Source organism: Meleagris gallopavo, chromosome 22, assembly GCF_905368555.1.
Source record: "Meleagris gallopavo chromosome 22, MGAL_WU_HG_1.1, whole genome shotgun sequence".
Lineage (NCBI taxonomy): Eukaryota > Metazoa > Chordata > Aves > Galliformes > Phasianidae > Meleagris > Meleagris gallopavo.
Genome location: NC_139425.1, coordinates 9,009,564 through 9,037,405, shown reverse-complemented (window position 1 = coordinate 9,037,405; position 27,842 = coordinate 9,009,564). Strand labels below are relative to the sequence as shown.

The following is a 27,842-nucleotide window of genomic DNA, read 5'->3' as shown; positions in this document are numbered from 1 at the left end:
TTGATGCAGTTTTATGGGCTGAGCAATGGAAAACACAGCAAAACACGGTGAATATTGTAATACTATACAGCTTAAGTCAGAGTCTGTCCTGAGTCTTGTTTAGATAAATGGAGAGAGGGAGAGAATTTATGTTTATGCTAACATAAAAGTTCTTCCTTGTCTTATTCATCACAAAAAAATAAAATACCGTCTTTTATCATCAAACATCCTCATGATCACTTTCTTTTCACTGAATCATCTGTCACCTTGTGATATGAAATGCAAGGGAACATCATTTTCTGCAAGCTTCTTTTTGGAAACAAACATCAAAACATTATTTTTTTAAATGGTGCTTTTACTGAAACATGCACCTTAGTAGGCTGAAAAATAAATAAGCATATCTTTGCTCAAAATATTGCACGTAAAACTCAAAAGGCAACAAAAATTCAAGCATCAACCTGATTTTTTTTTTTTTAAATAGCCAGAAAGGGAGGAAAGATGCAGTGCTGCACATGAGCAGTGATGTGGCTTTTGCATGGCATATGACCAGGCTTTGACTTATTGCAACATTCCAGCTACATTTCTCCATAGAGTATGCCAAGTTTTTTGCTCTTTTTTGCACTTGAGAAACACAAATTGTGTTTTGGCAAAGTTTTGCAGGTCCTTTGTCAGAAACTCACTTGATGAATCCTTTTATACACCACAAGGCAGAAAGCAGCATCAGGGGATGCTGGGGAGAACGGGCTGTAATGAGATGCACCACAGTTATGAGCACTCCCATTTAAATGGCTCAGGTAATGGGGTGCTTTAGAAAACAGCACACGAATGCTACTTTCAATTATATACTGCCATTTAAATCCCAGGCCATGGCTGCCAGATGGAGCTGGGACAAAGGGGATGCTTGATGCAAAACGAGACGTGCCCCTGAAAATCAAGGTCACTTGACAAGATGGGCTATATTTCATAAGTGATTTTCTAGGTCACCAGTAAAATAGAACCCAATAGATTATTACTGAGGCTTCATTATAACTTCTATATTTCTATTCTTACATCAGTGTCAGTTCACACCTCAGGAGAAATGCAGGGCTTACAACTGTCTGACTTTTGTAACAGCAGAGGGGTGTCATCCTCCGCATGGCAGCTGAGCTTCCTAAGTCACTCAACACAATTATTCATAGCCAAGTCATATGCAAAAAGAAAAGGCACCCAAAGCAATGATGGTCATAGGACTGCTGAAGCCTACGTCTACAAGCCATAGCTCTGCTCCTTGCCTTCCCCTTACACAAACAGAACAGATTTTCCAATGCAAAGCATTGCTGAGAACTGAAGTATGATGAAGAAAACATAATTCCCTCCAACACCACATTGACAGGCTGCAGTCCTGCCTGTTTGCCAGGTATCCAGCTTCCTTGCTGGGGGGTCAGGAAGGCTCCTTCTAACCTCCCTCCCAGCACTCTCATTGCTCACAGCTCTTTGATCTGGCAATGCTCAGCTTACACAGAGCACCTCAGAGTCAGGGTGAAGGATCCCTGTCAGTGACAGTCTGCATTTTGCTTTGAAGATTTTTCCTAGACCTCCCAGTGTTGGATTCCTGCTGCCTTGTTGTTCTCTTTGCTTTGTGTTTCTCTCCCCAGGTCCCAGATGAACGCAGTTACTGTACAACATCCCCTCCCACAACAGCTCAGACCACTTCTCTCAGCAATGTGACTGCTTATTAAAATCAGATTCTTTCACTGCAACAGTTTTCCCAATATTATTACATCTCATCTCCACTCCTTCAAATAATTCATTTTATGAAACACACAGAATTTAATATTTTTCCTGTTGTCTTTTCAGCTATTATAGCCATACACGCTACATTTTCCATCAGCCTTATGGGGGGATTGTTTTCCAGCTGAAGGTTCACACGACTGTTCCTCTGTGATCTGCACACCTGCACATTTCCTCAATAAGCCATAGAAAATTGTGTCTGATATTTTCTTTGCTGGGTACAGTCTAAAACATACTCATCTAATCTGCTTTGTTCTCCCTTCTTGGATTCTCTCAACAAACTTTAAAGCTGAGGTTTTGTTTGGAATCATTTCACATAGACAGGAAAAGGCATTAGTGCCACAATACATGTATTCTAATATTTGCTTCTTAGCAGTTTTTTATAACCCTGCTAATTCAACATTTCTCCTTAATCCCCTTAATATTTTGCTTTGTATCAGCTAGGAGAACATATGCTCATTAAATTTAATAAGGGACTTTACAAGGAACTTTAATTTAAAACATGTCATCATTCTCTTTGCTCCATTTTGGTCAAGTTATGCAGAAACCCTTTAAATATCCTATCAGACTCTCTAGTGAGTGAGTCTGCTTTTAAGGCTGTGTGGTTCCAGGCTCTCCTTGGACAGATTCTCAGGACCCAGAGGCATCTGTCAAGAAGAGACATACCCACTGCTGCCTGTCCTGGGGGATCCACACTGTGCTATTTGTTACTGGGAAAAAAAAAAATACCAATGCCAGACGTTATGGGAGACGATTTACCTTCTGTCTTAGATGGAACAAATCCTCGTATTGAAGGCAGTTTAGACATCACAGGAGCTGCAAGAGAAAGCAGTGTGTGTGTGAGCTCTGCTGCTCAGAACAGCGACACTTGGCTCAAGACCCGTACGGTCACCAACTCTTCATTCATCCTGGAATTGCCAATAATACACGGGACGGGCAGAAACTGGGGCAGGATTTTCCCTTTTCCAGGCTTTTTGCAATTTGCTGAGCAAAACCTTGGCCACAGCCACAGCTCAGCGCGAGAAGGACAGTGCTTTCCCTGGAGAGGTTACACCAAGCCTGATAGATGACAGCTGATGAAGCTGCACATAGTGATGGATCCACTCACCCGTCCGACCCGTTGCAGTTGTGCTCTCACTCTCTCCTGTGTAGTGGACAGCAGAAACTGCCACCTTGTAGGCTCGATCGGGCAGCAGCGGCTGCAAGGTCACACTGCTGCTTTTCCCGGAAGCCATGATCTACAGCAGGATGGAAAAAAAAAAAACAACACAGAGTTTGGCTTTTACCCACTCCCTGGGGCTGCTCTGAGGATTTCTAGCAGTGAGTTCCAGGGCAGCATCCCCATTTGTTAGGGAATGATAAAAGGAAACCGTGGAAGCCTGACTATGCATTGCCATCAGAACTATTGGGGCCAGGGGAAGAGTGTTTTCCTAAGTAAAGACCTCAATTTTCCCCTTGTAGATGGGTCAAAAGATCCTTAAAATATGGTCATCAATTTGGGTTGGTGTGGCAAATGTTCACTGTAAAAGGTTAATTGTTAACCTGTCAAATCAGGCAGGCAGTAGAGTTACCCACTGCCACTCTGCCTCTTGGAATTCTCCACTCTGTTTCAGGGAGAGGAAAAAGCTGTGTTATTTGCAGCTTTGATGGACACCGATAAGTGGATCAGAAGGAAGCCTGAATCAGAAGGAAGTCTTCTTCACAAAGCAGCTTGACAGCAAGTCAAAGGAAGAAATTTGGTTCTCACACAAACTAATTCTTGATAGAGAAAACCTACTGGAGTGAACAGCGCTCCGTTAGCCATGAAACAGTCCCTCTGTCCCACCTGCCAAGGAGCTGAACTTACTGTTTGCTGGGTGCTGGGGTCAGAAACAGGACTGTAGGTGATTCTGTAGTGCTGTATGCGGCCCTCGGGGGGCTTCCAGTGGATCTGGAGGCTGGTGGGGCTCTCAGAGTCTATGAAGAGGTTGGTGGGTGGGCTCCGAGAAGCTGTGCAGGGATTAAAGGGGAATAGCATTAAAGTCAGATAGTGAGGTCTGAAATCAGGGCCAGCAATGCTTGCTTCCATATCCTTTCCCCAGTGCTCTGCTAGTGTGCTGTAACCAGGGCCTGGAACAGAAGCAGCCACCTTAGGGACCAGGAGGGGAGAAAATAGAGTCTGGAGGGATGAGGATGAGTACTGCCTGAGACAACATGGTACAACTCAAGCATTCAGTAATTCAAAGCCTAGGTCCTGGGGGAAAAAAAGAATATTTGGTAGAAAGAAGAGTCCTGGAGTCATGAGAAAAAAAAGATCCTTTGGATGCATCATGGACAAACACAAGATACCCTTCAGAAAGACCAAACTGTTCTTGTGTTTCATCAAAGACCTGGAGACACACTGGAGAAAAAGCTTGATTGCTGGTTAAGCCTGGATCCAAGCTAATGCATCATCATTTCTACTATTTCTCAGCTTGGCCTTTGCTTTAAAATTATCCTTTTAAGAAAAAAATCACACAGAGCAGCCAGCGCACAGCAGTTTGTCTCACTCAGCACCCACAGCCCCAGGGAAGGATCGTGCACAAAGCCTCAGCTGCTCTCCTGTTCCTGGCCCTGCACCACAGCCGATGGCTGGATCCCAAATGGGTGATGGCCTGAGCTGTGGTCAGCAAGAACAGGGTTTGCCAGAGATCAAAACAGAGTATATCTTAATTACATAAATGCATTTCTTCCCTGGAGTGCCACTGTCTAGCAAGCTGGACCTGGCAACAGGGACAGTTACAGAGCAAGTTCTCTGAGCAGGGGCTGAGGGTTATTAAGAAAAAGGCAGACGGAGCTGAATCCATCCACTTTCAAACAATAGAGGTTGAAAACTAGGGAAGAAAGTTCAGCCCATGGCAATGATGGAAAAAAATATGACCTCTACAATCACTGCAGATGGGTATTGTAATGGAACATTACGGGAGTCACATATGGGAGTATGGGGTCACCTACTCCAAGAGCTTATTTCTAAGTAGTTTCTTGCTCTGTATAAATATCTGGCCTTGAACCCTCACTGATGTGAAGACAAAGAAGTCTTAAGAGTGAAAAGTAGGCTTTTTTTTCTTTTCTTCTTCAGAAGACACCAAAAATGATGGGCAAGTCCCAAAGACAGCCAAGGACACACACCCAGGCTATGAAGTTTCTATTCTGCAGTTTTACCTGCAATGCAAACAAGCTCTTCTGCCCATCCAGCAAAGACTGAGGTGACCTTAGAGCACATGTTGAATGAAGATTATTTGCATCTTCATTGATCCTCCTTCCCTTTTCTGGACAAAAACGAGCCTACTTTTAGTGAAGCTGAACCAAGTTTTCCCAGAGCTGAATCAGGCTGGAGGCTGTTGTGTGCATCACCGCAAGGTAAAGAAGAGAAGAAAACAAGTGTGGGAGGAAAAGTCATTTCAACATTGCTATTCTTAGTGCTGTGCTATACCTCTGCATCTTTGCTGTCTGCACTGGCTATTTCATTCAGCTGATGTCAGTGGTGACTGTTTAAATGAACAAAAGGAAAGTTAAGTGAAGTCTTCCCAGTCGAGTTTGTTCTGGAAAGCCCCCGGGCTGGGCACAGTCTGACAGCATGGATGTGACAGCCAGGGGAAAGGTCACCTCCCAGAGCTGCCCATGGGGGGTGGAAGCATCTCTGACACCCAGGGCACCATCTGTGCTTCTGTTACCTCCTGTTCCTCTGCAGGGGGAATCCTGGGCTACTTGTTTTCAGGTCTAGCCAGAATCACAGACATAATTCCAAGTAACAGTACAGCTCTGGAGTCAGCTCTATCACAACACCCATCTGCAGTGACACGGGTTGAAGTTTCTTCCCTATATTTCAACTCTATTTGTTTGCAGTGTGAACTCACTGAGGAGCAGGAGGAAGAACGTGCAGACACTTCTGGCACAGCTCTGCTGGAGGAATGGGACACATAAGCACTCTGTAATCCACTTCAACACAGAATCAGCCCAGGAGGCTCAGCCCAGCATTAGTAGCACTCCCACCAGACTGCCCTCTTGCTCTTTGTGCTGCAGAGGATGAGATGCACTCACACAGGGGCAGAAAGATTCAGCTAAATAATGCTAGATAGCAGACATCACAGACAGAGACCCCACACCCTTTGTCCTCCAGGACAAAACAGGTGACCTATTTTGTTCAAGCTTTTTTTCTTCTCTATAACAGAGAGGTTCCTACCAGCTTCTCAACAAGAACAAAAGCAACCACTTCCATTGTCTCCCAAGGGCTCCTGCTCAGCACCACCCTACTTCCCAGAAGCTCCCTCTCCCAGCTACTTAGAGGTTTGTGTCCATCAGATGTACCACAAGTCTTGTTTATTAATATGACAGATGAGTGCTGCGTAGAGCCTTTAGTCAAGGACAAAGACTTTGTTATGCTAGATCATTTATAGGAACATAATGAGAGGAGAGTTCTTGACACAAATAAGCCTTGAATCTAAATATATCAGAGACAAGAAGGTAAATCAGAACTGCAGGTAAGTACATGGTAACAAATTAGTTATCTGTGGGAAATACACCAACGTGCTGTTGCTCCTACTGTGCCTTCTGGTAAGTCTGCAGAGAAGGACTTGCTTAACTGTTCTGCTCAAAAAATATCCCTGAACATCTTATTTTTACTAGTCAAGACTAAGACTTGAAAAGAAGTGCTCTATTCATTGCAATGGTAGTGAGGGACCGGATTCATGGAAGAGCATTGCCAGCCCTCCTGTGTTACAAGGCCCTGAGGAGGGCTGCCCATGCATCCCAGTGATGTGAAGGCTGATGTCCCTAATGCATCCCTGTTCCTGAACAAGAACAGCAGCTGACAAGCAGAAGCCAATGCCAGCAAGGATTGGTTTGCTTGAATAAGCTGAGAAGAACACCATCACATGCCATTGGCAGTGGGTTGAAGGAGCGGCTTTGACATTTTGTACTTCAAGCTTTAAAACAGCTATTCATTTTTCTGAAACCTCTAAACAGCTCTCATTTTTCTCACAGAGCTGTAGGATGCTTTCATTTTTTATTTGTTCTTGTTGGCATGCATCTCCTAGGTACTTGCCTGAGGTAGCTTTCTATAAACAAAAGTTGTTATTATTCATTATTAATAAAACCCGAGCTTCTCGTTCCAGGATTGCTATTTACTCTGAGCTTCATCAGCTCAGCACCAGCCTGAAAGACTTCATTCTGCAAAGGAGGCTGAGAGCTGAGAGAAGGAAGAGAGGATTGCTGCTGCTGAATGAACTGTGTTCCATTCGCTGCCAACAAAGCCATTATACAGGCAATATTAATTAAGAGGACCTCTGGGAGTACCGCTTTTTAACCTCATATCCTGCCTGTACAAAGCAAGATTTAGATAATGCCTCCACGCAGAGTCTGCCTGAAGGATTCTCTCTCAGTTTTGCAAGTGCCCTCAGATGAAGCACAGCTCAGGGATGATGTAGCTGGAGAAACCCACACCCTCTTCAGCAGACAATATTTTACTAACAAGAAACATTCATTAGGCAGCACAGTGACATATTCAGCTCAACACCCAACAAAAAGCCAATGCACACTGATAGATGCTACAAAAGGAGAAAGAAATGTAGCAGCCAGCTCACGCTTGCCCAGTGTATTTTCATCAGGAGAAATTCAGAATACTAGTACGGGAGCCTAAATATCTCCAGCCGCATTTAGATATCCTGGTCTGGTGGTTTTCATAGCTGCAGATGACCAGATCTGAGCTCCTGCCTTGTGCCTGGGTCTGAGGCATCCTGTGCTCTCTGTTATCGCTAGGCTGTAGAGACCGAGCACTGATCACTTACTGGTTCTGTGCTGAACGGAAACTGTGTCACTTCGAGCACCATCTTTGTAGTAGGCCCAGATGGATATTTTGTAGTCTGTGTTCTTCTGCAAGCCAGGCAGGATGGCAGTTGCCACATTTCCAGCGATGGAGAGCTGCAGTAGGGTAAGAAATGAGTCAGTTGAATTCCCAGGTCCCTAAGCTAGTTCATGCCATCCAAGTGTCTGGCTCACAGACTGCCTGCAGGCACAAATGAGTTAGCACAGGGCTTTGAGGACAAACTCGACCCTTGTGGGTTGCACAAATCCAAGCAAAGGCAAATTTCCAGCCCTAATGAATGCAGAGTAGATGCCCATGCATTGCTAGCCAGTTGTACTTAACAGCTACTTCTGTCCCACAACATAGAGTCTCTGGTACAAAGCAGTCAGCCTGCTATGAGCATGAAATATCTCTGCTCGGTTCCCATCTTTTAGATACATTGTGCACGGAAGCCCCACTATACCCCCATTCCAGCCTAAATGTGAAGCACAGTAGGGGTTACTCAAGCACTCACTGTGAAAACAGGGGCCTGGGATAGAAGAGGTCACCTGGTCCATCCCTACACCTACTGCATCAGCTCTGATTCAGATCAATCTTCTCTGTGTTCTCATCAGTAAGACCTCATCCTTCCTGAGGAGTATTATCCCCACAGCAGTCAGGACTCACCACCACTACAAACACCTGACTATTGTACTTGTCTTTTCCACAAAGACTTGACATTGTGGGCTGGTGAATTCTCTGCAACCCAGATCTTTTTCTACTGAATCGCTTCTTAGCTGTTTGTTCTACATCCTGTATACCTGTCTTTAATTATTCCTGCCTAAGCTTAATACTTTGTTTGTCCCTATTGAATTTCATCCTTGAGTTTTTCCAGAGCACTTCTGCAATCTTCCCAGAGCCTGCAGGACTCCAAACCTGCCTCCCTGCTGTCCCTCCTGCTTCCAGCATTCAAGGTGACTACAGCACTCAGCAGAGCCAGTGTGGGATAGATCCTGTCTTAGTGCTGAAGGTCCTGAGTGCGTGAACCCAAACCGAACTGCAACTCTGCCACTCTTGCAGGTCAGCACAGAGCCGCCATAGAATCATTAAGGTTGGAAAGACCACTAAGATCATTAAGTAGGACCAACAGCCCATTGCCACCATGCCAACTAAACCACGTCCCTCAGTGCCACATCTTCCCTTTTCTTGAACACCTCCAGGGACAGTGACTGCACCACCTCCCTTGGGCAGCCCTTTCCAAGGCCTGATCATTCTTTTTGAGAATAAATTTTTCCTAATACCCAACCAGTATCCATCGAGCAGGCACAAACCCAACCCGGCTGTACGTGGGTCCGTACCTCTTGAGGCTTCTCTCCACCAGCTGTGCTCCACTTGATCTGATAGACAACCACATCAGAGGCAGCGACAGCTTCCCAGTGCAGCCGGAGGCTGTTCTCAGAGAGCTCAGAAACCTTCAGTGCCCGCGGCGGGGGGACCTTCACTGAGGGATGCAGGAGGACAACGAGCTGAAGCCCTGACAGCGCCTTGTCAGAGCTGAGGTGGGGAGCAGATGGTTGGGAAGCAGAGCATCAGCCAGGCAGCTGTCTGAGATCAGTCTGTCTTTCACTTCTTCCGATCCAAATGGCAATGGCCATCAGGACAGAGAGGAGAACACTGGTTTCAAAACCCTAATTAAGGAGGATTATTTCATTTGTGGAGAGGGTATGTATCACTCTGATACTGCAAAGGGGAGAAGGCTCCCAAGGACACAGGAGTTAGCAGTACATAGTTTGCTTTCTTCATTTATTCCTTCACTTCTATTATTAACGTAACAGAGTGGGGCATATTCCAACAGTCACCAGTTTTGTACAAGGATCTTGGCCATAAGCTGCTGGGACCAGCATTGAAAACATCTCAGTTTAGGCATACGCAGGACAGTTTGGTCAGTAGGAAAGAAAGCATTTCCACTGCCTACTTACAAGTGGTGACGTTGCCAGTGATTGGAAAGGAGTCACCCTCATCATACATAGATCGGACACTGATGAAGTACTGGGTGAGGGAGGACAGTGGTCTCAGGACAGCGGACATTGCAGTGCCAAGAACCTCAACCTGCAATGGAGAGGGGTGAGTTGGGAGAGAAGAACATGGAGACAGCTGCAGAGGGCTTCGCACATCCCTCAGAAGTGCCCATTTCAGAGATAACACTCCCTCCATGCACCAGAGAGAACAGGGCAGTGTGTGGCCCCCCAGCTCTCCCTCCAGCAGCCCCTGAGGACTCACCTCCCCAGTGTTGCTCCCTCTGCTGGACACGTAGGTGACACGATGACCTTTCACTGCCAGTGATGCTGGCTCCCAGCTGACCCGCACGGATGAGTGGCTGAGCTCTGAAAAGCTCAGGTACCTGGGAGGGCTCAAGGCCACTGCAACACAGTGAGTGACAGCACTCAGGGTTTGAAAGGCTGCACCAAAGCAATGCCACTTGCTGCCTCCTGCTACTCACGAGTGACTCCATCTTGAACTAAAAGATTCAAAATAATTCCCATTCTGTGGGATGTCATGGAATGCTATCTGTGCTTTAGGTGAAGAAATGGCCAAGAAATTCCTCCTTTCTCCCCCATACAAAAAGATCTTAAGAAACAGCCCCTTTAGGAGTCCTCTTTTACCAGGGGGGAGTCACTGCTTCACAGCTCACCAGGTGATTAGAGACCATCTTAGGGACCGGTATTAAGAAAAGGCAGGATTTACAAGCCACAGGCACAATACAAGAAACCCCTAACTTACCTAATCTCTCCCACCTTAAGTGTTTAAAAACAACTTAACCAGCAGCAGCACTTACAGGTGGTTTCCTGGATACTGGCTGGATCACTGGCATCTTCCCCATACAACGCATACACTGCAATGGAGTACTCAGTGCTGGGTGACAGCCCGTCCAGCAGGACCTCGGGCTCAGCCACCTTCATCTGTCACAGGGAGAAATTCAGGGAGACATTTCAGTTCTGGGTACCTCTCAGTCCTGGGGTACACTTCAGTTCTAGGACATCCTTCCATTCTGGGCTGCCCTCCTACATCCTCTGACCACATGGACATGGGCTTTGCACCGTCAGAGCTTCTCTGACTCCCTCCCTCCCCAAGGGACACCAAGTACATTGAGGGGTCATATCCCTTTCTCCTCCCAAGGCCTGCAGAGGTGTATCTCTTATACAGAGGTGATGCTATTATTCTGGGTTGGATGAGGGTACCTGAAGTAAGTTCAAACAAGACATTTTTTGTAAGAAAAATATCGGAGATTTTCCTGGGAAAGACATTGTAATAAAAAGATGAGTATGGATGTAAAAAGCAGAGTGGCTTCCACTATTGCAAATACAAAGCTGGGGGTTGATTTCTGATAGTAGGATGCAAAAAATATATATTCTTGGTGAAAATTCCCCCAAAAGAAAGGCAACAGAACAGGAAGCTTGCACAGTTCTCTCCCATTTCCAACCATCCTGCAGCACTCAGTGGAGAGAGCAGTGTGCACAGAATGCAGCATCCCTGTGTCACACAGCGAGAGGGGATGGAAGGGGCTTCAAGAAAGCAAGGTTTTAAGTGAGAGATGTTGAGCCCCTTTTCCTCTATGGCCTGAGAGGCTTGCATGAGAGCTGCCTGCTGCAAGCAGGGCCATAGCAGCCGGGCTGCTGCCACCTGCCGCTAACACTGCACGGCACAGCCCTCCCTGCACAGCCTGCTTGCTGCAGGGACCCAACCCAGCGACTTCCAGGAGTCTGCATGCAGCAGAGCCAGAGATTTGTAAAAGGCTGGGAACACCGTAATGCTGGTCCTGCTGAAAACTCATTAAAGTGTTCACATTTTGGGTGTTTACTTTAAAATGTTTGTATTACGAACTTCACCTTAGAAGTTTGTATGGATTTTCCACTCATCTGGCATTGCTTTATTTTTTATACAGTGCCACAGTTCTCTTTTTAGAGGTCAGTGAAAGCTGCCCTAACAAATTTTCAATCAACACTTGAAGATAAGCAAAGCAAACATATTTCCGTGCAGCCTCAAGGATGCAGAAGTTACTCTTGGGGCTGCACCTCAGCCACTGGGCTGCCAAAGGTTTCTGCGCGTCAGATCTGCTCTATATTGTATTGTCAGAACTCAACCCCACACAGAGAGACAGGCACTCATTTTAGACTCTTTAACTGAGGAGAGACAAAGGAAAAGCAGTACTGGCACCATTCTCATGGAGCATACCTCTGTCGTATAGTCCTCTGCTCCGTCGGGGGCTGCAGAGCAGAGCACCAGGTACTGCGTGGCTCCCTGGGCTGCCTTCCAGCTCAGCCTGATGCTGTTGTGGCTCAGCTCGGAGACACGCAGGGAGCGAGGGGCAGACAGAGGCACTGGGAGGGAAATGTGGCAGAAAGACACCTTCAGCACATGAGGTTTGCAGCAGCTCCAGCCCCGAGAGGTGGAGAGCTGGTTTTACAACAACCTGCATCTAACACAGCCACTTGTCAAGGAGTAGGATTAGTTCATTTGCAGCCCAAGGGTGGGAAAGGGACAAGGGTTGGAGAAAATTTCTGTTTGGGGTGTGTTATTCCCATGGCAGGTTGAGCTCAGCACAGTGGTGTCACTTGCAGAATGATGTAGGTGGAGTGGGACACTTGAGGGTCTCTGGTCCAACCTGCTGAGCCAAATTAGAGGAGGTTGCTCAGGGCCTTGTCCAGCCAAGTTTTGAACATCTCCAGAGATGGAGAGAGTTGTAGACAAACCTTCTGAACCAGAGGGAGGGGGAATATATAGCGCCAGGCTCCAGACTGAGGTGGTTGCAAAGGCAGGGCTATGTTCACCTCCCACAAACACACATCAGAGGAACGTTCTCTACTCACGACATACATGTGGAGGTGACGCCTCTCAGCCCATCCCCAACGGCTGTGTCATAAATGGGAAACACTGACACCAGGTACTCTGTGTGCGAGGTCAGGTTGGAAAGCCACAGAGAGGAGACAGCTCCATCCAGAAGCACCTGGAACACAAACGAAGACAGTCAAGTCCAGGAGGTGCCAGCCACTCCACGGCAAAGGAAAAGCTGAAGCAGTCTTCCCTGGCAAGCATGGAGATAGGAGGCTGTTAGCATTCCTGCCCTTGAAGGATTGGATCTGTACAAGCACATAGCACAAGATCCCAGTCATGCTTTCACTGAAGTGAACGGGACAGAACGTGATTCCACGATTGACAGTTTCAGTTGGAAGGGACCTGATGTGATACTCAAGCCCAACTGTCTTACCACTTCAGGGCTAACCAAAAGTTGAAGTGTATGATTAAGGACAATCTGAGGGTTTTCTGATTCTATCTGTCAGAGATGAGCATCCTTGAACACCTTTGTGTACCTGTGTGTGTTCTTTGAGGTGCTTTAGGGAGGGGATAACACTGTGCAAAAGAAAACTGCATGGGTATAACTTGCAGTAGTTCTAGCAACACAGTATTTATCCAATTTCCTCTTCTGCCTTGCCATCCTATCACCTTGTCACATTTGCACTCAGTGTTCAGTTTCCTTTCTGGCTTTAGCTGATATCCCATGCTCATTGCACTCCTACCCTCATCACTCTGCACACCCAGGTCTGCCTGAATTCCCAGCCACTGACTGGAAGGCACTGCAGTGTCCAACAGGTACCTCTTACCTCCTTGGGAGTGCCGCCCTTCGATGGATTGTACACAACCCTGTATTTCTTTGGCGGACTCAGAGGAGGACTCCAGGCCAAGTGCATGCTTTTAGAAGTCACAGCTGATATTTTAAGGTCTGTTGGGCTCAGCTGTGGACCTGTATTTGTAGGGATATCTTTCACAGCTCTACCTGGGAATTAAAAACGCAGTTACTTTCTTGTATTCAGATTTCTCATAGCAAATATACTTTCTAGCTCATAAATACAACTGACATTTTTTAAATCAAATTGCAGTCCCCTTCCCTACAGAGCTGAGAAACTGTTCCAAACTGCTGTAAAATAAATATTTAAGAATTGAGCAAACAGAGAACATAAATACTCCATAGAGAATAATTAGTGCATTCTTCCGGTTGCTGAGAATATTCTTTTCAACAGAAATATGCATTTTTGCCTGAATCCAAAACACGACCCAGCTTTTTTCAATTATGAAAATCTGTCAAAATGAACCAGAAGTTATTTTGACTTCTTTTTTTATGCAACCATCTTTCTTTAGGCTAACCTGTACCTGTAAAAAGATGTCCAATTACATCAAACAGGTACAAATTAATAAGAATGAATCAAATTATGTCTATGTCTATCCACAGACCATTAAAATAAATGTATGCTTGAAAGTTTGTCTTTCCCATTCTCCTTAAGCAAGTCTGAGAGAAGAGAGAGATGGAAATGTGTACGTGATATTTCTCCTGAGAATCTAAGCTAACATCTGGAGTCGTTCTTCACTCTCTTGTACATCATGCAAACTGCCCTCCAGCAAAAAAAAAAAAACGAAAAGAAATATAGTGGTTTTGATTTGAAGATGCTTTGGAGATTACTTAAAGTCTGAGGAAAAAGAAGTGTTTAGATGCTTTGCTGTCTACTCTTCCTACTTCCAGATTTCTTCCATACAACTACTACATTCTCAAATTAGCTCTTTTGCATTGAATTCCTCCTGTTGATTGAAAGAAATGCAGAGAAAAAATGATTGCAACGCATTTTTCACACAGTAGAATAACAAAAATGTAGAATAGAAGCCTCCTGTTCCCTACAATGCTAGTTATTGCCATTAAGTGATTTACAGCCACCAAAAGGTATCCAAGGCCTTGGTGAGGATGGCTGTTGCCTGTACTGGCAAGGATAAGAGCAGATACCTAAACCAAGAGCAAGAGAATGGAAACACCTGCAAGTCCCTCCATGGCTTGCTCACAACAGCAGGGAGTGAGGGTGGAATGGCTGCATCCAGAGAGTCTTGTAAACACCAAGATCACAGCTGAACCTGGCCAAAATGTTGGCAAGGATTGTTTTCAAGCAGCAATAGCACTGAGCAAGGAGATCAGCACAGGAAGGTGCTGAGGAGGTGGTGGAGCTCATGGAGGGAAAGGTACGAAAAAGGATGTTGAGAAAGGAGATTTTTTGATGGCAAGGAAAGCTGATGGTAAGCAGGAGGAAGCTCATCATCACCAAGATTTCACCTCACCTGCACTCTCCTTGCTGCTCCTCTCCTTGATCCTGCTGCAGAGGACCCGGGTGAGCCTGCCAACCAGGGAGCTGAGCAGGGGGAAGTCCAGCACGTTGTACACTGTGAGCTCCAGTGGCTCTGAGGCCACCTGCTTCAGCTCAGCCTCATCTGCGTTCTTCACCCCTACAGACAGCAGAGCACAGGGCTGAGGAAGCTCCTTTAGAGGACAACTTCTGCCTCCTGCTTGGATGTTGGTTGTGGGGATCAACACCAGACAGCTGATTTTGTTTTCCAGTGCTAGCCTTTAGGCCATCTTAGCGCTGCCCGAGTGAGGCAGGGGTCCTTCCCCTTTGCTCTTGTGATGAGAACTAAGGTGTCTTGGGATTAATTCAGTCTCAGGACCGAACAACACAACCTTCCTTTAGTAAGAAAGGGGAAGCACAGACCCCAGGTGGGACCCGACCTGCAAGTCATTTCAGCTGCACAGTCCAGCAAACAGCTGAGGCTCAGCAGCTACACTCGGTCCATGAAAGAAATCCAAGTGATAGCCAGCTATGTACATACTTGTATGTGCTAAAGCCTTGCTTGTGTGTTCCCGACTTAAATAAGCACATAAAGTGCTGGAGGTTGCAGTTTTAGGAGAGTGTTCTGTGTAACTTTATTGTCTGTGCGTTACTTTTTAGCAGACTTGTTAAGTCATCAAGGACAGAGCTGCTTGAAATCATTTTTTTGTCTCATTATTGCTAACAGACAGTAAAAAGCAGATAATGCTATTATTCAGAAAAACTGGAAGTTCTGAGAGACAGTAATTACAAAGTAATTACAAAATTATCTTGCCTAATTCCACAGCAGAGAATATTGTTCTCATGGCACAGTTTGCTGAGATTGGCAAAGGTCTTTATACATGGAAAGTGTAAAAACTCTTGAGAATGAGTGTTTTTTTTCCCCTAAACTAATGAAATCTCATTTGAAGACGCTACCTGTGCTGAATAAATGAGTTAATTTTCTTCTCAGCCCCAGTGCAACACAGTCCTACTTACTACCTTAGTTTTACAGCTTCAGGATGTTCTTGTCCTCGTTGAGGGAACATGAGCTTCAGCATGAAGAGGGAAGATAGGTTGGCTTGATGTCTGTGATCTTACCAATAGCAAATATCTCTATGCCCACGTTTTTCAAGGTCTGAGCAGCCAGGTTGGCATCATCCTGGGATTTTCCATCAGTCAGGAGGATTACCAATTTCTCAGCTTCCAGTCGGGCACCAGCATCTGGTTTCAGATTTTGTTCCAGGACATGAGTGAGCGCCAGGCCTGGGAAGGAGAACAGATGGATGGTGGGCTACAGCCAACAGACTGCCTCCACCTTTATCCTTCCCTCATTCACTTTGTCCCCAAAGAAAGATGCTATCCCCTGGGAACAACTTCCCCCAACGCAGCCTTGCTGTGATCTGAGAGATGGAGTTACCTGTGAAGGTGTTGCCACCCTTGTAGCGCAGGTTTCTCACTGCCTCCAGCACCTGGTCCCTCGTAGCATAAGCACTCAGATCCCACTCTGTGCGGGGATCGCTGCTGTACTGGGACAGCCCTGGGGAAAGCAAGAGCTATTGACATCGTGCGAGCCAAGGTAGGCTGCAAGAGGAGACCTGTTTTGAGGAGGAGGCGTTGGGCTTGTCGTGGGTGGATGACACAAAGCAATGAATTGGAAAGGGAGTGAGCAGACCTGGCTCCTAGCTCTGCTTTTCCCCGTGGTGGTAGTAACCTCTGAGTGGTGCTCTGAAGCATTTTAAGGTCTCAGAGTTATTCAAGAACAAACTAGTAGCTGCAAGGAACAGGAAGGATTTACGTTGCCCTGTTTCACACACAGCCTGGCCAGTGCCATCCACTGGGTTCGGCATCCCTTAGAGCTGGAAGTGGTTATGTTCTCAGCTGAGACCAAAGAAACCCCAGTGTGGCATTGCCACCCCGCCTTTGTGTCATACTCTGTAGGCTGAGCATCCCATCAGAGGGAGACAGCAAACTCCAAGCATATCTCAGCATCAATCCGGTGCTCCCCAACACCCGGCCTGCTGCTGCCCACATACTGCTTTTGTTCACCGTGCAGCTCTTTCCTACAGCCGCTAGAGGCCAGAGCTTGCTACCAGATGGGAAAGTTGTCAAGATCGATGCACAGAATCCAGCCAAAAGGAATAAAAACTCCCTAGGGCAGCACGATAACACAGAAACAGAGACCAAGGTCTCTTCTGGAGGCATTTCCCAAGGTCAGGAAACAGGAAAGACTCCTACCTACTCTTATCTTGTCTTGGGCAATATTGAATGGGGAAATCAAAGCGCTCAGGAACTCCTTAACGAGCTTGAAATTGTTGCGCCCAATGCTCCATGATCCATCCACAAGCAGGACAATATCGGTCATTGCAGACGTGTCACACTGGAACTGGTAACCTGTGGAGAAACAATGTTTGATATGGAGAGAAGCAATTGCAAAGGAGGAAAAATATTTCAGTTTCAAGATGCGAAGCAAGTCTGCAGTGCAAAGCCTTGGACCATCTGCCAGCCCGACACATCCCAGCATCTTGGGAAAACCACATGGCTAAGGGCAACATAACTCACTAACAAGAAGCTGAGCAGTGAGTAGCAACCTTTCTGTTGAAGAAAGTGTTAAACCCATTGGGAAGTGCGTGCCTAGGCCAAGCATTGCTCTCTGCAAGCTGTCAGCTCCATTACATCTCAGCCCCAGCCCTTGCTTCCCTTTTATCTAGCCTAAGTCTCCAAAAGAATTGCAGGTGATCGCTTAATAACATTCCATTGTGAGATCCCCTGTGGGCTATAATTATTTCCTGGTGTTATATTGAATCCAATCTCTCTGCAAAAATCTTCATCACAGGTACTCAAGGACTGCCTTTCTCTTCATCCCAGGCACGCAGCTTAACGGAGGATAAGATGGGGCATGTTGATGATTGAATGCATCTTCCCTGAATATTTTTCAGATACAGAATTTTCCATCTTTGGTAGAGGGAAATAGTACCATCCAACTGCACTGAGATGCAAACAGTCAGTCTCCTATCTCTTCTCATAACCATGAATTTCTACTGTTATCAAGGGACCAAAGAGGGATGTTCTAGCCAATCCCCCTCCCACCACTTCAAAAGTGCTGTGAGCCGTTCAGGTGGAGGATCTAAAGTTTCAGCAAGGATCAGTTAGCTGGGAGATGTGAAGAACAAGACCAGGAGGCCAGCGTGTGCTGGAGAATGATAACTTGTATGGGTAAGTCTGAAGCAGGAAGAGGTGGTAACATGCATAGAAAGAACAGTGGGAAATCATTCATTAAAAAACTCTTTCCCCTTGTGAAGGAATTTTTGTCTTAGCTCCAGATTTCCTTTATATCTGTAACGCTTTGCAGAACTCCGAACTCTTTCAGTGATCCTTGGCAGCTCTCCAAAGCATGATCTAGCAAATAAGAGCAGCAGCACCACTCATGCTCCCTTGGTGACAGAGAGACAGCTGGAAGGATTGTGTTTAGCAATCATTAGAGAAAACAGTGGGGGACAGAGAGCAGGACACGCTTGAAACAGCTCTCACCTCTCCTCAGTGAATCCCTTGTGGGTTTGTCTTTTCCTAGAGACTCTCGCTCCACGTTTGCAGTGGTACGCTGGGATGACTTTGTGGTTGGTGATGGTGTTTGTGTCACACCAACACTGGGCTGGCTCCTCGTGGTTTCTCCTGAGCCCTTGGGCTGAGTCCCTTTGTGCCTTTTCTTTTCAGCTCTGTCCTTTGCTGTGCTCCAAAAAGAAAAAGAATACATTTTCCCTTCCTATGTTATTGCCTTGCCATCTCCTCCAACCATTAGCCGATTTCAGCCATATTTGAGGATTCAGGGATCACAAAAATCCTACAGGGTTTATGAAAATAGGCGGTAAAATAGAGGAGGTTCTGTTCTTCAACTACAGCCGTGGGGGACAGAGCATCTGAGATTATGGCACCTTTAGCCCTGGTGCTCAGCAAGCAGCTCATTCCCCAGGGAGCAGTGCTCAGCTGAAAGATGTGGCTGTAGGTGCTAAACTTGAATACTTGCCAGTCCCAGGCATCCATGGATGTGCTTCACTGGGCTGGCATGAGGGGCAAATATTTTTAGGCTGGTTACTGTGTTTTAGTATTTAAGAGGTACGTCTAGTGGTTGGCAGTCCTGCCCATGGCAAGGGGTTGGAGCTCGATGATCTATAAGGCCTCTTCCAGCCTAAGCCATTCTAAGATTCTACGAACAAGCAAGGTACAAGACTGAAGCCCCATGTATTACTGAATGAATGTCCCAAACAGAGTAGATCCCTTGAAGATTACATTTCCATAGCTCATATGTGCACATAGCAAGGCAGAGGCCCCAGGTCACTCTGTGCACCCACCTGGATGTGTCAGGATGGTGCTCAAGGGTGGTGGAGCAGTCTCAGTCCCCAGGCTCTGCTCCGCTGTTGAGCTGCCCACAGAGGTGAGATTCTTTCCTGGTGCAGCTCCTGAGTTTCTTCGGTTATTTCTAGTCTGGGATGCATTTTTAAGATCCTCTACTATAGAAATCACAAATACAGGAAGGAGGAGTCAATCCATATGGGTCTGTGAGTCATGGTCCACCCCTTATCCCATCGGTGTTCACTATCTCCCCTTTCCAAGCCTCCAACAAAATAGTAATGGGCTTCTTAGTACTATGGGGACACTGAATGTAAGAAAATATATCCCTTTACAATAAGGGTGGTGAGGCACAGGCTGAGGTTGTCCAGAGAGGCAGTGCCCCATCTCTGGAGGCACTCACAGTCAGGGCTTTGAGCACTGATGGAGCTGTGTGGGTTCCTGTTCACTACAGGGGAGTTGGTCCAAATGGCTTTTAAAGCTCTCTTCCAATTCAAACAAATTCTTGATTCTATTATTTATCTGCCAGAGGATGAGCTCTGAGGAGTCACATCTCCAAGAGCTCTCAGAATGATAAAATGTAGATCTTTCTACTTACTCACAAATTTCCGTTTAGCGAATAAGGCTTCCTGGGAGCCATTGAGCACATAGACCTGCAGCGTGTATTCCTTGGTAGGACTCAGCCCCCCCACCGTGGCTTTGGGAGTCTTTGTTTTCAGCATGACTTCTTGCTCCGAGTCCCCTGAGGTGGGATGAAGCCACGGTTCAGAAACTGTTTGAGCTTACATTTAAGCTGACAATAGCAGAAATACCACCGAAATGCAGAGAATGTATGTCTGGGGACATCAATCAATTCTAATTTAATTTTTAATTCTGTGGATCTCCGCTTTCAGAGCTGAGAAAGTCTTTTAAAAAGCCCTGATACATGCTTCAAATGGAAAACCAGTTCCCACCTAGCACTAGTGTGACTCCCACTGACTTCTCAAAGAACAGCTGACCGAAAGGCCAGTTCCCAGAGGATGAAGGTTGGGCAAACACCACTTATAGGAACATCTAACCAAGTGATGTCCTTGAGGTCATTCGTGACAAAGTGAGGAAGTGCTCCGATATCTCCTGAGTTCTGTCCTGGCCCTTGGGACTCATTGTACTTAATGCAGTTGTTCTTGCTGTGTTCCCTCTGCAAACCTCATCTCTCCCTAACAGAAGATGTCCTCTGCACAGCAAGGAGCAGATAAAGCAAGGCAGCTCTGCAAAACCACAGTCAATACTGCACCGTGTCTCTGTTACGAGGGGTGGTATGGAGAAATTTTGGACCAGAAGAACAAAGCAAAGGGAGGGAGGCAAAGCAGCTCCCTAAAATCATCTGAGTAAGAAAGGTGTGTGAGCCTTTAAATGTGGGAATGGATGCATTTCTGATCTCATCACCCTTAGGGGTGGAAACGGAGCTCCCCAGCCCACACATGGGGAAAGCCTCAGGCGTGCTCAGCGTGAGGATTCCCCGCGTTCCCGGGATGCCCATCGCTCCCTGGCAGGGGAGGAATGAGAAACCTCCAGCACCGGCTGGGCAAACAGCTGGGGGCTGAGCTAAAAGCAGGCAGATGGGCACAAGCTAAGGTTGCACCCGGATGCTGCTCCCCCACGAGGACGCGGTGCCCTTCCTGCAGTGCCTTTCTGGAGTCAGAAGTCGGGGAGAGCTGGAGCTCATCCAGGGCAGGGAGCCACGGGCTGAGCATCCCCTGGGCCAAGGACATCCCGTCCCTGAGGATGAGACAAACAGGATCCCTGTAGTGACAGGGTTATAACCATTGCTCCGTGAACTTGTTTTCTGTCTTCCTCTCCACTTTGGGCAACAAATATTCAATGGTGCAGACAAGGAGAAAGAGCATCCAGCAAATACCCAGGGCCAGACAGAAGCTGGGGGCCCGTCCCTTGCTCAGAGCAATCTGCTGGGTAGCACATACCTGCCATGGGCTTTACCCGCACTTTGTAGCCATTGATGTTTCCTTCGGTTTCTTTCCATTTCATCTGGAGCCTGTCTTCTGAAAGGACTGTGAGTTTCAGCCGGCCTGACCCTGAGGAGGAGAAGAGATGCTCATCCTGCTGTGGGTGCAATTCCTCCCTCTGCACACATTCACACATGCATGAAACCCCCCCATGTGCTACTTCTACTAAAGACACGAGGACAGCTGCTGTGCAAATGGAACCTTCATCATCCCATACAAGCACTCAGCATCCCCTGACATTGCACAGCCACTTCTGCTGTCCCTGGACCAGGAAACACATCGCTGCAAATCCACCCTCCATCCTATGCTAAGGGGCAGCTTCTCTGGGTGAGCCCTCACTACGTGCTGCTGCAAATGAGGAAAACAGCAAAGCAGCCAGAGTTCCTCTTTGCTCCTCTCACGCTGCAAGTCTTTACTGGGAGCCTTCATGGCACATATGTAGTTCCAGCAAGGGTTTTGGTGCAAATGTCTGAAATAGAAGGGAAGGGAATAGATACAAGGAGTCAATGAAGCTCTGTGATGAACTCAGGGTGCTGAAAAATACAGAAATTCCCATGAATGCCATCCTTATGCAGAAAGATTGTTTAGGAGGAAGCTCCAGGGATCAGCTGGGTTTAGAGAGGAAAGAAAAAAAAAAAAAAAAAAAGAAAGAGAGAAAAGGAGAGAAAACCTGATAAAGTGTAACTAACACCTCCTGGCAGGGCTGTAACTCACGGGCACCAGCTTGCATTGGTTTGCTGCAGGGATCAGTGAACTGAAATGACAAATCCTGATGAAAAAAATAGTATCAGACAAGGTAAAAAGAAGAAAGAGCACATTCTCTTATCAGCTCCAAATTTCTCAGAGATCTTTTAAAGCCCTGCTAAATGTCTCAACCCATGTGTCAGCCTTTGAATCAGTGATCCCTCAGTGAAATACAGTCACACTGTCATACAAATGTCACTGTATGAAACATTCCCACTTGACTAGCTGTAGGGTGGCAACTCAGCAGATTTGTCTCCCTTCTTCCCTGCTCCTGCACCTACAGCTGTCTTTCCAGCAGGCTCCTTCATGTGCAATGAGCAACTGCCTCCTTTGCACAGTAATAATATATGCCCTCAAATGCCCACCTCACTGGCAGCTGTTACCAATCTCTTGCTAATGGCCTCACATTGTGCCAGGGGAGAGTCAGGATGGATGTTAGGAAACATTTACTCCTAGAAAGAGCAGTGATGCAGTGGCACAGCTGCCCAGGGGGTGGTGGGGTCACTGTCCCTGGAGGTGTCCCAGAGCTGTGGGATGTGGGCAGTGACAAGGTGAGGTGGGCTGGGATTGGACTTGGGGATTTGGAGCTCTTTTCCAACCTTCATGATTCTATGATTCTTTCCCTTTCTCACTACTTATTAAATATATATATGTATATATATAAAGCTTAAGGTGACCCGGAGCATCATAGAATGGCCTGGGTTGAAAAGGACCACAATGATCATTGAGTTTCAACCCCCCTGCTGTGTGCAGGGTCGCCAACCACCAGACCAGGCTGTCCAGAGCCACATCCAGCCTGGCCTTGAATGCCTCCAGGGATGGGGCATCCACAACCTCCTTGGGCAACCTGTTCCAGTGCTGCACCACCCTCTGTGTCAAAACTCATGCTCAGCACTGGCACACTGTGTGTTCTGTAGGACTCCACATGTTCCTATTTTGGTCTTGCATGGTGTCAGACATCTCCCAACATCTTTGCATGAAGTCACAGCCCAGGAAAGCAGTGGGAGCTGGCAGCAAGGACTTGCTTGGCTCAACCCAGCATCTGTGCCTCAGCCTCTCCTTGTGGAAACTTCCTGTGGGCTGTCCAACAAGCAGACAACTATTTTGGGGAAACAAAGCTCAAATTCACATCTCACCCCATGCAAATGTGAAGAAGAAGAAAGAAAACATGGGGAAGAGGGGTGAGGGGCGAAATCAAATCTCAGAATCGTGCCGAAGAGAAGTGATAAAAGATCATGCAACAATGAGGGGAATTCATAGAGGAAACATGAAGCTGTCTTCTTCTGGACAAGTGTGGTCCAGCTCCTTGGCCATCGCTCTAGGAGCCCAGAAGTTAAAAAGGCAAGAATGTCCCCAGAGAGATCAGAAAGGACAGCATCCTCTGAAGCTCCATTATGTGCTGGATGCAAATGAAGCCCGGTGCCATGAAAGCCCCACTGTTTCTCTGCTCTGTGTTGGATGCGTGCTCTCTGATGCTGTAACCTTGCTCTCCAGCTGATGGAGAGCAAAGCCCAGACACACTGTGTGGAAGATGCACAGCACAGAGATAAGTCTGTCCTGAATGTGACGTGCCATCACCTCTCAGGAAAACCTTGTGGTGATCCCTCATATGGGTGGTTCATATGGAATAGAAAGGTGGAAAGGAAATGGTGAGCGCTATAGGTATCTTCTGCTCATTTATGGCAGTGCAGGAGCTCTACATGCTACAGCAGAATGCACATCATGTACTCTCTTACCCAGATGTCACACATCACCATGTAGCTCCACAGTTTCACAGTGCAGGACAGACATGACAATGAACAGAAGGAACAGTTTTTTCTTTCTGTTTCTCAAGCTCTGTTAGCAGACCCCACAAGCATCCTTTCCTGCTTAGACAGACTGAAATGCATCCCCAGTGCAAGGGAGAGGCACTCTGAGCTTCTGCCAGAGATGAGAACAGGCATTGCAGAGTGGGGTGGGATGGAGACATTCTCCCAGCACTGGCTCCCTGATTCTCCCTGATTATAAAAACCTCCTATTGCTCTTTACATATGGGAATACACTGCTTGGAGCTTCCCCACTAGAAGGGCTGGCAGCTCAGCCAAGGTTCCAGCCCAGAGCCCCCCCAGAGCAGGGCAGGAGAGCTCCTTACCTTGCCCCCCTCGTCCCCAGACGTGGCTCGCCACAGGCAGGCAGGCAAAAAAGAAGCAGGTGCGAATCAGCATGGTGAGCAGGACCTGTGAGAGCAAGCAGCAGGAAGAAGAGGCTCCAGTTACTTTTCACCATGCCAAAACCCACCTGAATCAGCTAGTTCTGCCACACTGCAAGCCCTGCTGCTCTCTGCAGGGATGTCAGTAGTGACCATCCGGGCTTTGTTATGGTACTGGGAACTGAAGCTTGCTGCTGTAATGGACTTTGTTATTGTTTTTATTTTTTGTTTTGTTTCTGTTTAATTTTCTTCTCCAGCCCCCCAACAAAGGAGCCATGAGCGGAGATACACAACTTTTTCCATCACTGACAGCACTTAGTGGTGAAGCTCACATTCAACTTTTCTGCAATTCCTAGATATTATTTTGTATTACTGGTCTCTTCAATACAGCTGCTCAGCTCCTCGGACCAGAACCAAAACAAGTTTGTACATCTGATGGGGAGGAGGCTTCAATCCAGTGCTCTTCTCAGCTGGCTGGGTTTCCAGTGATCACAATAAAGCAATTAAGCAGAAGAAGAGGTACCACTCAATTTATGTCATCAGCTTAGGAATGAGAGTTTCATTTATTATATATGGTGGAGTTCCTGAGCAGTCACATCCAGGGTGCACTGGGATGGTCTTGTTTCGACTTGCTGAACAAGACTGAAATGCAATTACGGACTTTATAAAGGCAGAGAATCAGTTTGACTTAGAAATACCCCCTGTGACATCCCCAGGGCTGGTAGCTAAGGACAGCCACCCCTCGGAACTCACCCTATAGCTCACAGACCTCGAGGACCTTCTGTTGTCTTTGCTGGCCTGGACTTAGGTAGGTGTCATTTGGGACAGAAAAGTCAGGTCATCATAAAACCACTTTAACACGTAGATGCAGAGCCTCCCCGTGGCCTCAGCCTCAATTTTTAAAACATATGCTGATGTTTTTTTGCATCATTGGCATCTGTCATTTTTGTGCTACGCAATTGCTTTTGGCAGAACCAGACCATACACAAGTTTCCTCCTCTGCAGTGACATTTCACTTCCCTTCATTCTGATGAACAGGTATTTACAGGCTCCTGGCAAATGCCTGTATCTCCTCTGATATGTCAGCTTTAAAGTGATTTCAGGGAAAAATAAATATGCAGGAGTGACCTAGCCATGATCTCCTGGGTTTAAAATCAGTTCAAAATTGCTGTAAGAATGAATGGAAAAATACACTGCAAGTTATAACAGATAGATGTTAACCATTCTCCCCCTGCACACACACTCATGTATGATACTCAGTCTGTGATTATTTTTTTTGATTGAAGATCAAGTTATACGGAACAACTGCGGTGTAACTGAAGCCCCTGGCCATGGGAAACACTTGCCTTTTTCCAGCTAACAAGATGAAGTCATCGCTCATAAACAGAAGCATATTACAGGTGGGCTCTGCGATCTGTGTTCTCAAAAAGAGCAAAGCCTGCTCTTCCTGCAGGGGTAAATATGGCAATGGGAAGAGAGGAGCTTGCATTTCTCAAAAAATTCCCTGACTTGAGGTCTTATTTGTCCCATTCTGCAATGGCACTGCATTTCTGTGCCACCTCCCTACGGCTCTGCTGGCAAACAGGACTCCAGCTCAGCACTGTGTTGGGTAGAATATTTACGTTAACCAGGGTTATGTGGGATCCAGTGAAATAAGCACATGGGCATCTGCAACCTGCACTGAGCTGCAAATTTAGAGCCAGCAAGGAGCTTTCACCTGGATGTGCCAGATATTAACCCAGGTTACACTCAGTAAGTCCCAGCAGTGTAGCTGTCACAATGTCACAGCACTGTGGCTGAAGCAAGGACTTCATCTCTGCTTTCTATGTCAGAGGCAAAACCCTCAGCACTTCTTCTCCAAATTTCATTTTTCTATCCATAAATCAAGAAGAACAAAAGCAGTGGTTTTAAATGGTGGAAGATGAGAGCTGGAGAACCTGCTGCTTCCTTGTGCCATAGGGATACTTGCTGGACCCCAAATCCCACCCATTTCTGCCTTTCCCATCCATTTCCCACCCTTTGCATCCACTTTTGCCCCTTTGGTGGCACCATGGCCAGACTGAGCTGCAGACCCCAGACCAGGGGACCACGATGACATCAGCCCAGCAGAGCACAGGGAGCTGCCTGCACGCCAGTGCCTCTCTCCCATTACTTGTTTGGGGAAAGAATTTGGAGACAGCAACATATGGAGCAAGTGGTGAGTATTTCCAGGGCCTGGAAAATGGGAGGGGGACACGCACTACTTCCCGTTAGTCCCAGCTGTGTGCTCAGAGGGGATTTGGAGATTAAGGCCGTCTGAGATCCCCTTATTTGTGCAGGAAATTATAAGAACAGCCACTTCAATTAAAGAAAAAAAAAAAAAAAACACAAAAAAACAATGATTTTATGCAGAAATATCCCTGCTGCATTTTTAAGTTGGTGAGGATGTAGGAGCAGTGTGAATTCTTTCCGCCCTCCGCAGCCCCATAAACCAGCTGATAGTTTGGGGATGTTCCCATTGTTATCCCAGAGGAGATCCCAGCCCTGCACAGAATTGTTGGCAGTGATGTCACCTCGTGGCCCTGCATGCAGGCAGTGGCAGGGATCTCCCCGAGGTGCCCCCTGCCCGCTGCAGGAGCCCACATTCCCTGAGCACTTTCCTAGTTAAGGAACCGACAACAGATGAAGAAAACCTGTATTCATCAAACCCTGTCTGTTCTTGCCTGCAAATCTTCTGTACTTATTTCACTACTGAGCAAAAATCATCAGTTCCTCTCCACATTAGTCTCAAAAAAGTAAGGTCTGCTGAGAGGCATGGACCAGGAAGGTCTAGGAACTTTGGCTTGCTGCAGACCCACACCATGCCTGCAGGTGGAAGAAACGCGCCCTGAGCTGCCACTGCCAGCATCACCAGCACCCCTTTGGCATAAATTCCCTGCAAGTTTTAATCTGTGAGCCACAAAAGAAAAGGAAAATCAAACCACATCCATCACTGCAAAAAAAAAAAAAAAAAAAAAAAAAAAAAAAAAGATTGCTCTCTATAAGGCAGTCCTGGTGACATTCACAACTGAACTGCAGCAAACACAAGACCTGAGGCCACCCCTCTGCAGCACAGCCAGTGCTGCCTCGAGCGTCCCATGGCTGGGAACCCTCTCAGAGCCCCCTGCTACCCACACGTGCCCCAAAACAACGCAGCCTCCCTGACCTCCCCTGCACATCAAGCACCAGCAAGGAGCAAAGCACAGACCTGTTGGAGCGGCTCTCCGGAGGCAGTTTGGATCCTGCTACATTCTCAGACGTTGGGGAAGGAGCCCCAGCGCCTCGCTGCACGTCGGCGTGCTTGGAGAGATCTCAACAGAGAGAGCTCAGTCCCAGAGTCAGTGCAGTTAAGGGAGGGGAGGGAGGGAGGAAGGAAGGGGGAGAGGGACAGAGATTCCCCCACCTCCCTTCTGCACCGTGCAGCAGAGCGGTGGCCCGGACACGTGGCTCAATAAAGCATGCAAGGAAAGCACGAGCCTGTGTCTGTAAATCACAATGAATGGCACGGAGTGCTCGTGTTATCTCAGTGCTAAACCTCCATCTAGGAAGCTGCTTGCTGATTTCCTAGAGAGCAGCAAGAAGCTGTGCCTCCCACCCTCTGTCATAATCCCAGGGATGAACTCAGCCCAGCCACATTCACATCCCATTAAGTATTTCTGAGAGCCCAGAGCTTGTGCTGAAGGCCAATTGTGTTGCGTTTGGATAAGGGAATTAAGCACATCTGGAGGCTCCGTGAGGCCAGGAGCTGATTCATGAGCTGGAGAGCAAGCAGTGCCTGCAGCCCTGACCTTTGGCTGCACAACCCTGGAGAACCA

General features: G+C 47.0%; 1 protein-coding gene across 2 annotated transcripts in view; it reads right to left on the bottom strand.

Moving 5' to 3' along the window:
• The window catches only part of COL20A1 (collagen type XX alpha 1 chain), a 45,238-nt gene extending 17,613 nt beyond the window's left edge, over positions 1–27,625 (bottom strand). The window contains exons 1-21 of one of the 2 annotated variants that reach the window (XM_085241615.1): positions 27,236–27,625; positions 23,953–24,037; positions 21,036–21,146; positions 19,673–19,816; positions 19,077–19,235; positions 18,259–18,453; positions 16,966–17,121; positions 16,148–16,267; positions 15,829–15,993; positions 14,705–14,869; positions 13,210–13,382; positions 12,425–12,554; positions 11,783–11,928; positions 10,386–10,509; positions 9,830–9,969; positions 9,529–9,658; positions 8,908–9,050; positions 7,554–7,686; positions 3,596–3,738; positions 2,858–2,987; positions 2,509–2,565 (exon numbers count right to left, since the gene is read on the bottom strand). In XM_085241615.1, coding sequence (XP_085097741.1) covers positions 2,509–2,565; positions 2,858–2,987; positions 3,596–3,738; positions 7,554–7,686; positions 8,908–9,050; positions 9,529–9,658; positions 9,830–9,969; positions 10,386–10,509; positions 11,783–11,928; positions 12,425–12,554; positions 13,210–13,382; positions 14,705–14,869; positions 15,829–15,993; positions 16,148–16,267; positions 16,966–17,121; positions 18,259–18,453; positions 19,077–19,235; positions 19,673–19,816; positions 21,036–21,146; positions 23,953–24,025 — 2,737 coding nt within the window. In that variant the 5' untranslated portion in view covers positions 24,026–24,037; positions 27,236–27,625. The remainder of the gene's footprint in view (positions 1–2,508; positions 2,566–2,857; positions 2,988–3,595; positions 3,739–7,553; positions 7,687–8,907; positions 9,051–9,528; positions 9,659–9,829; positions 9,970–10,385; positions 10,510–11,782; positions 11,929–12,424; positions 12,555–13,209; positions 13,383–14,704; positions 14,870–15,828; positions 15,994–16,147; positions 16,268–16,965; positions 17,122–18,258; positions 18,454–19,076; positions 19,236–19,672; positions 19,817–21,035; positions 21,147–23,952; positions 24,038–27,235) is intronic. The other variant, XM_010722406.3, reaches the window with a different exon arrangement.
• Positions 27,626–27,842: the final 217 nt, after the last annotated feature.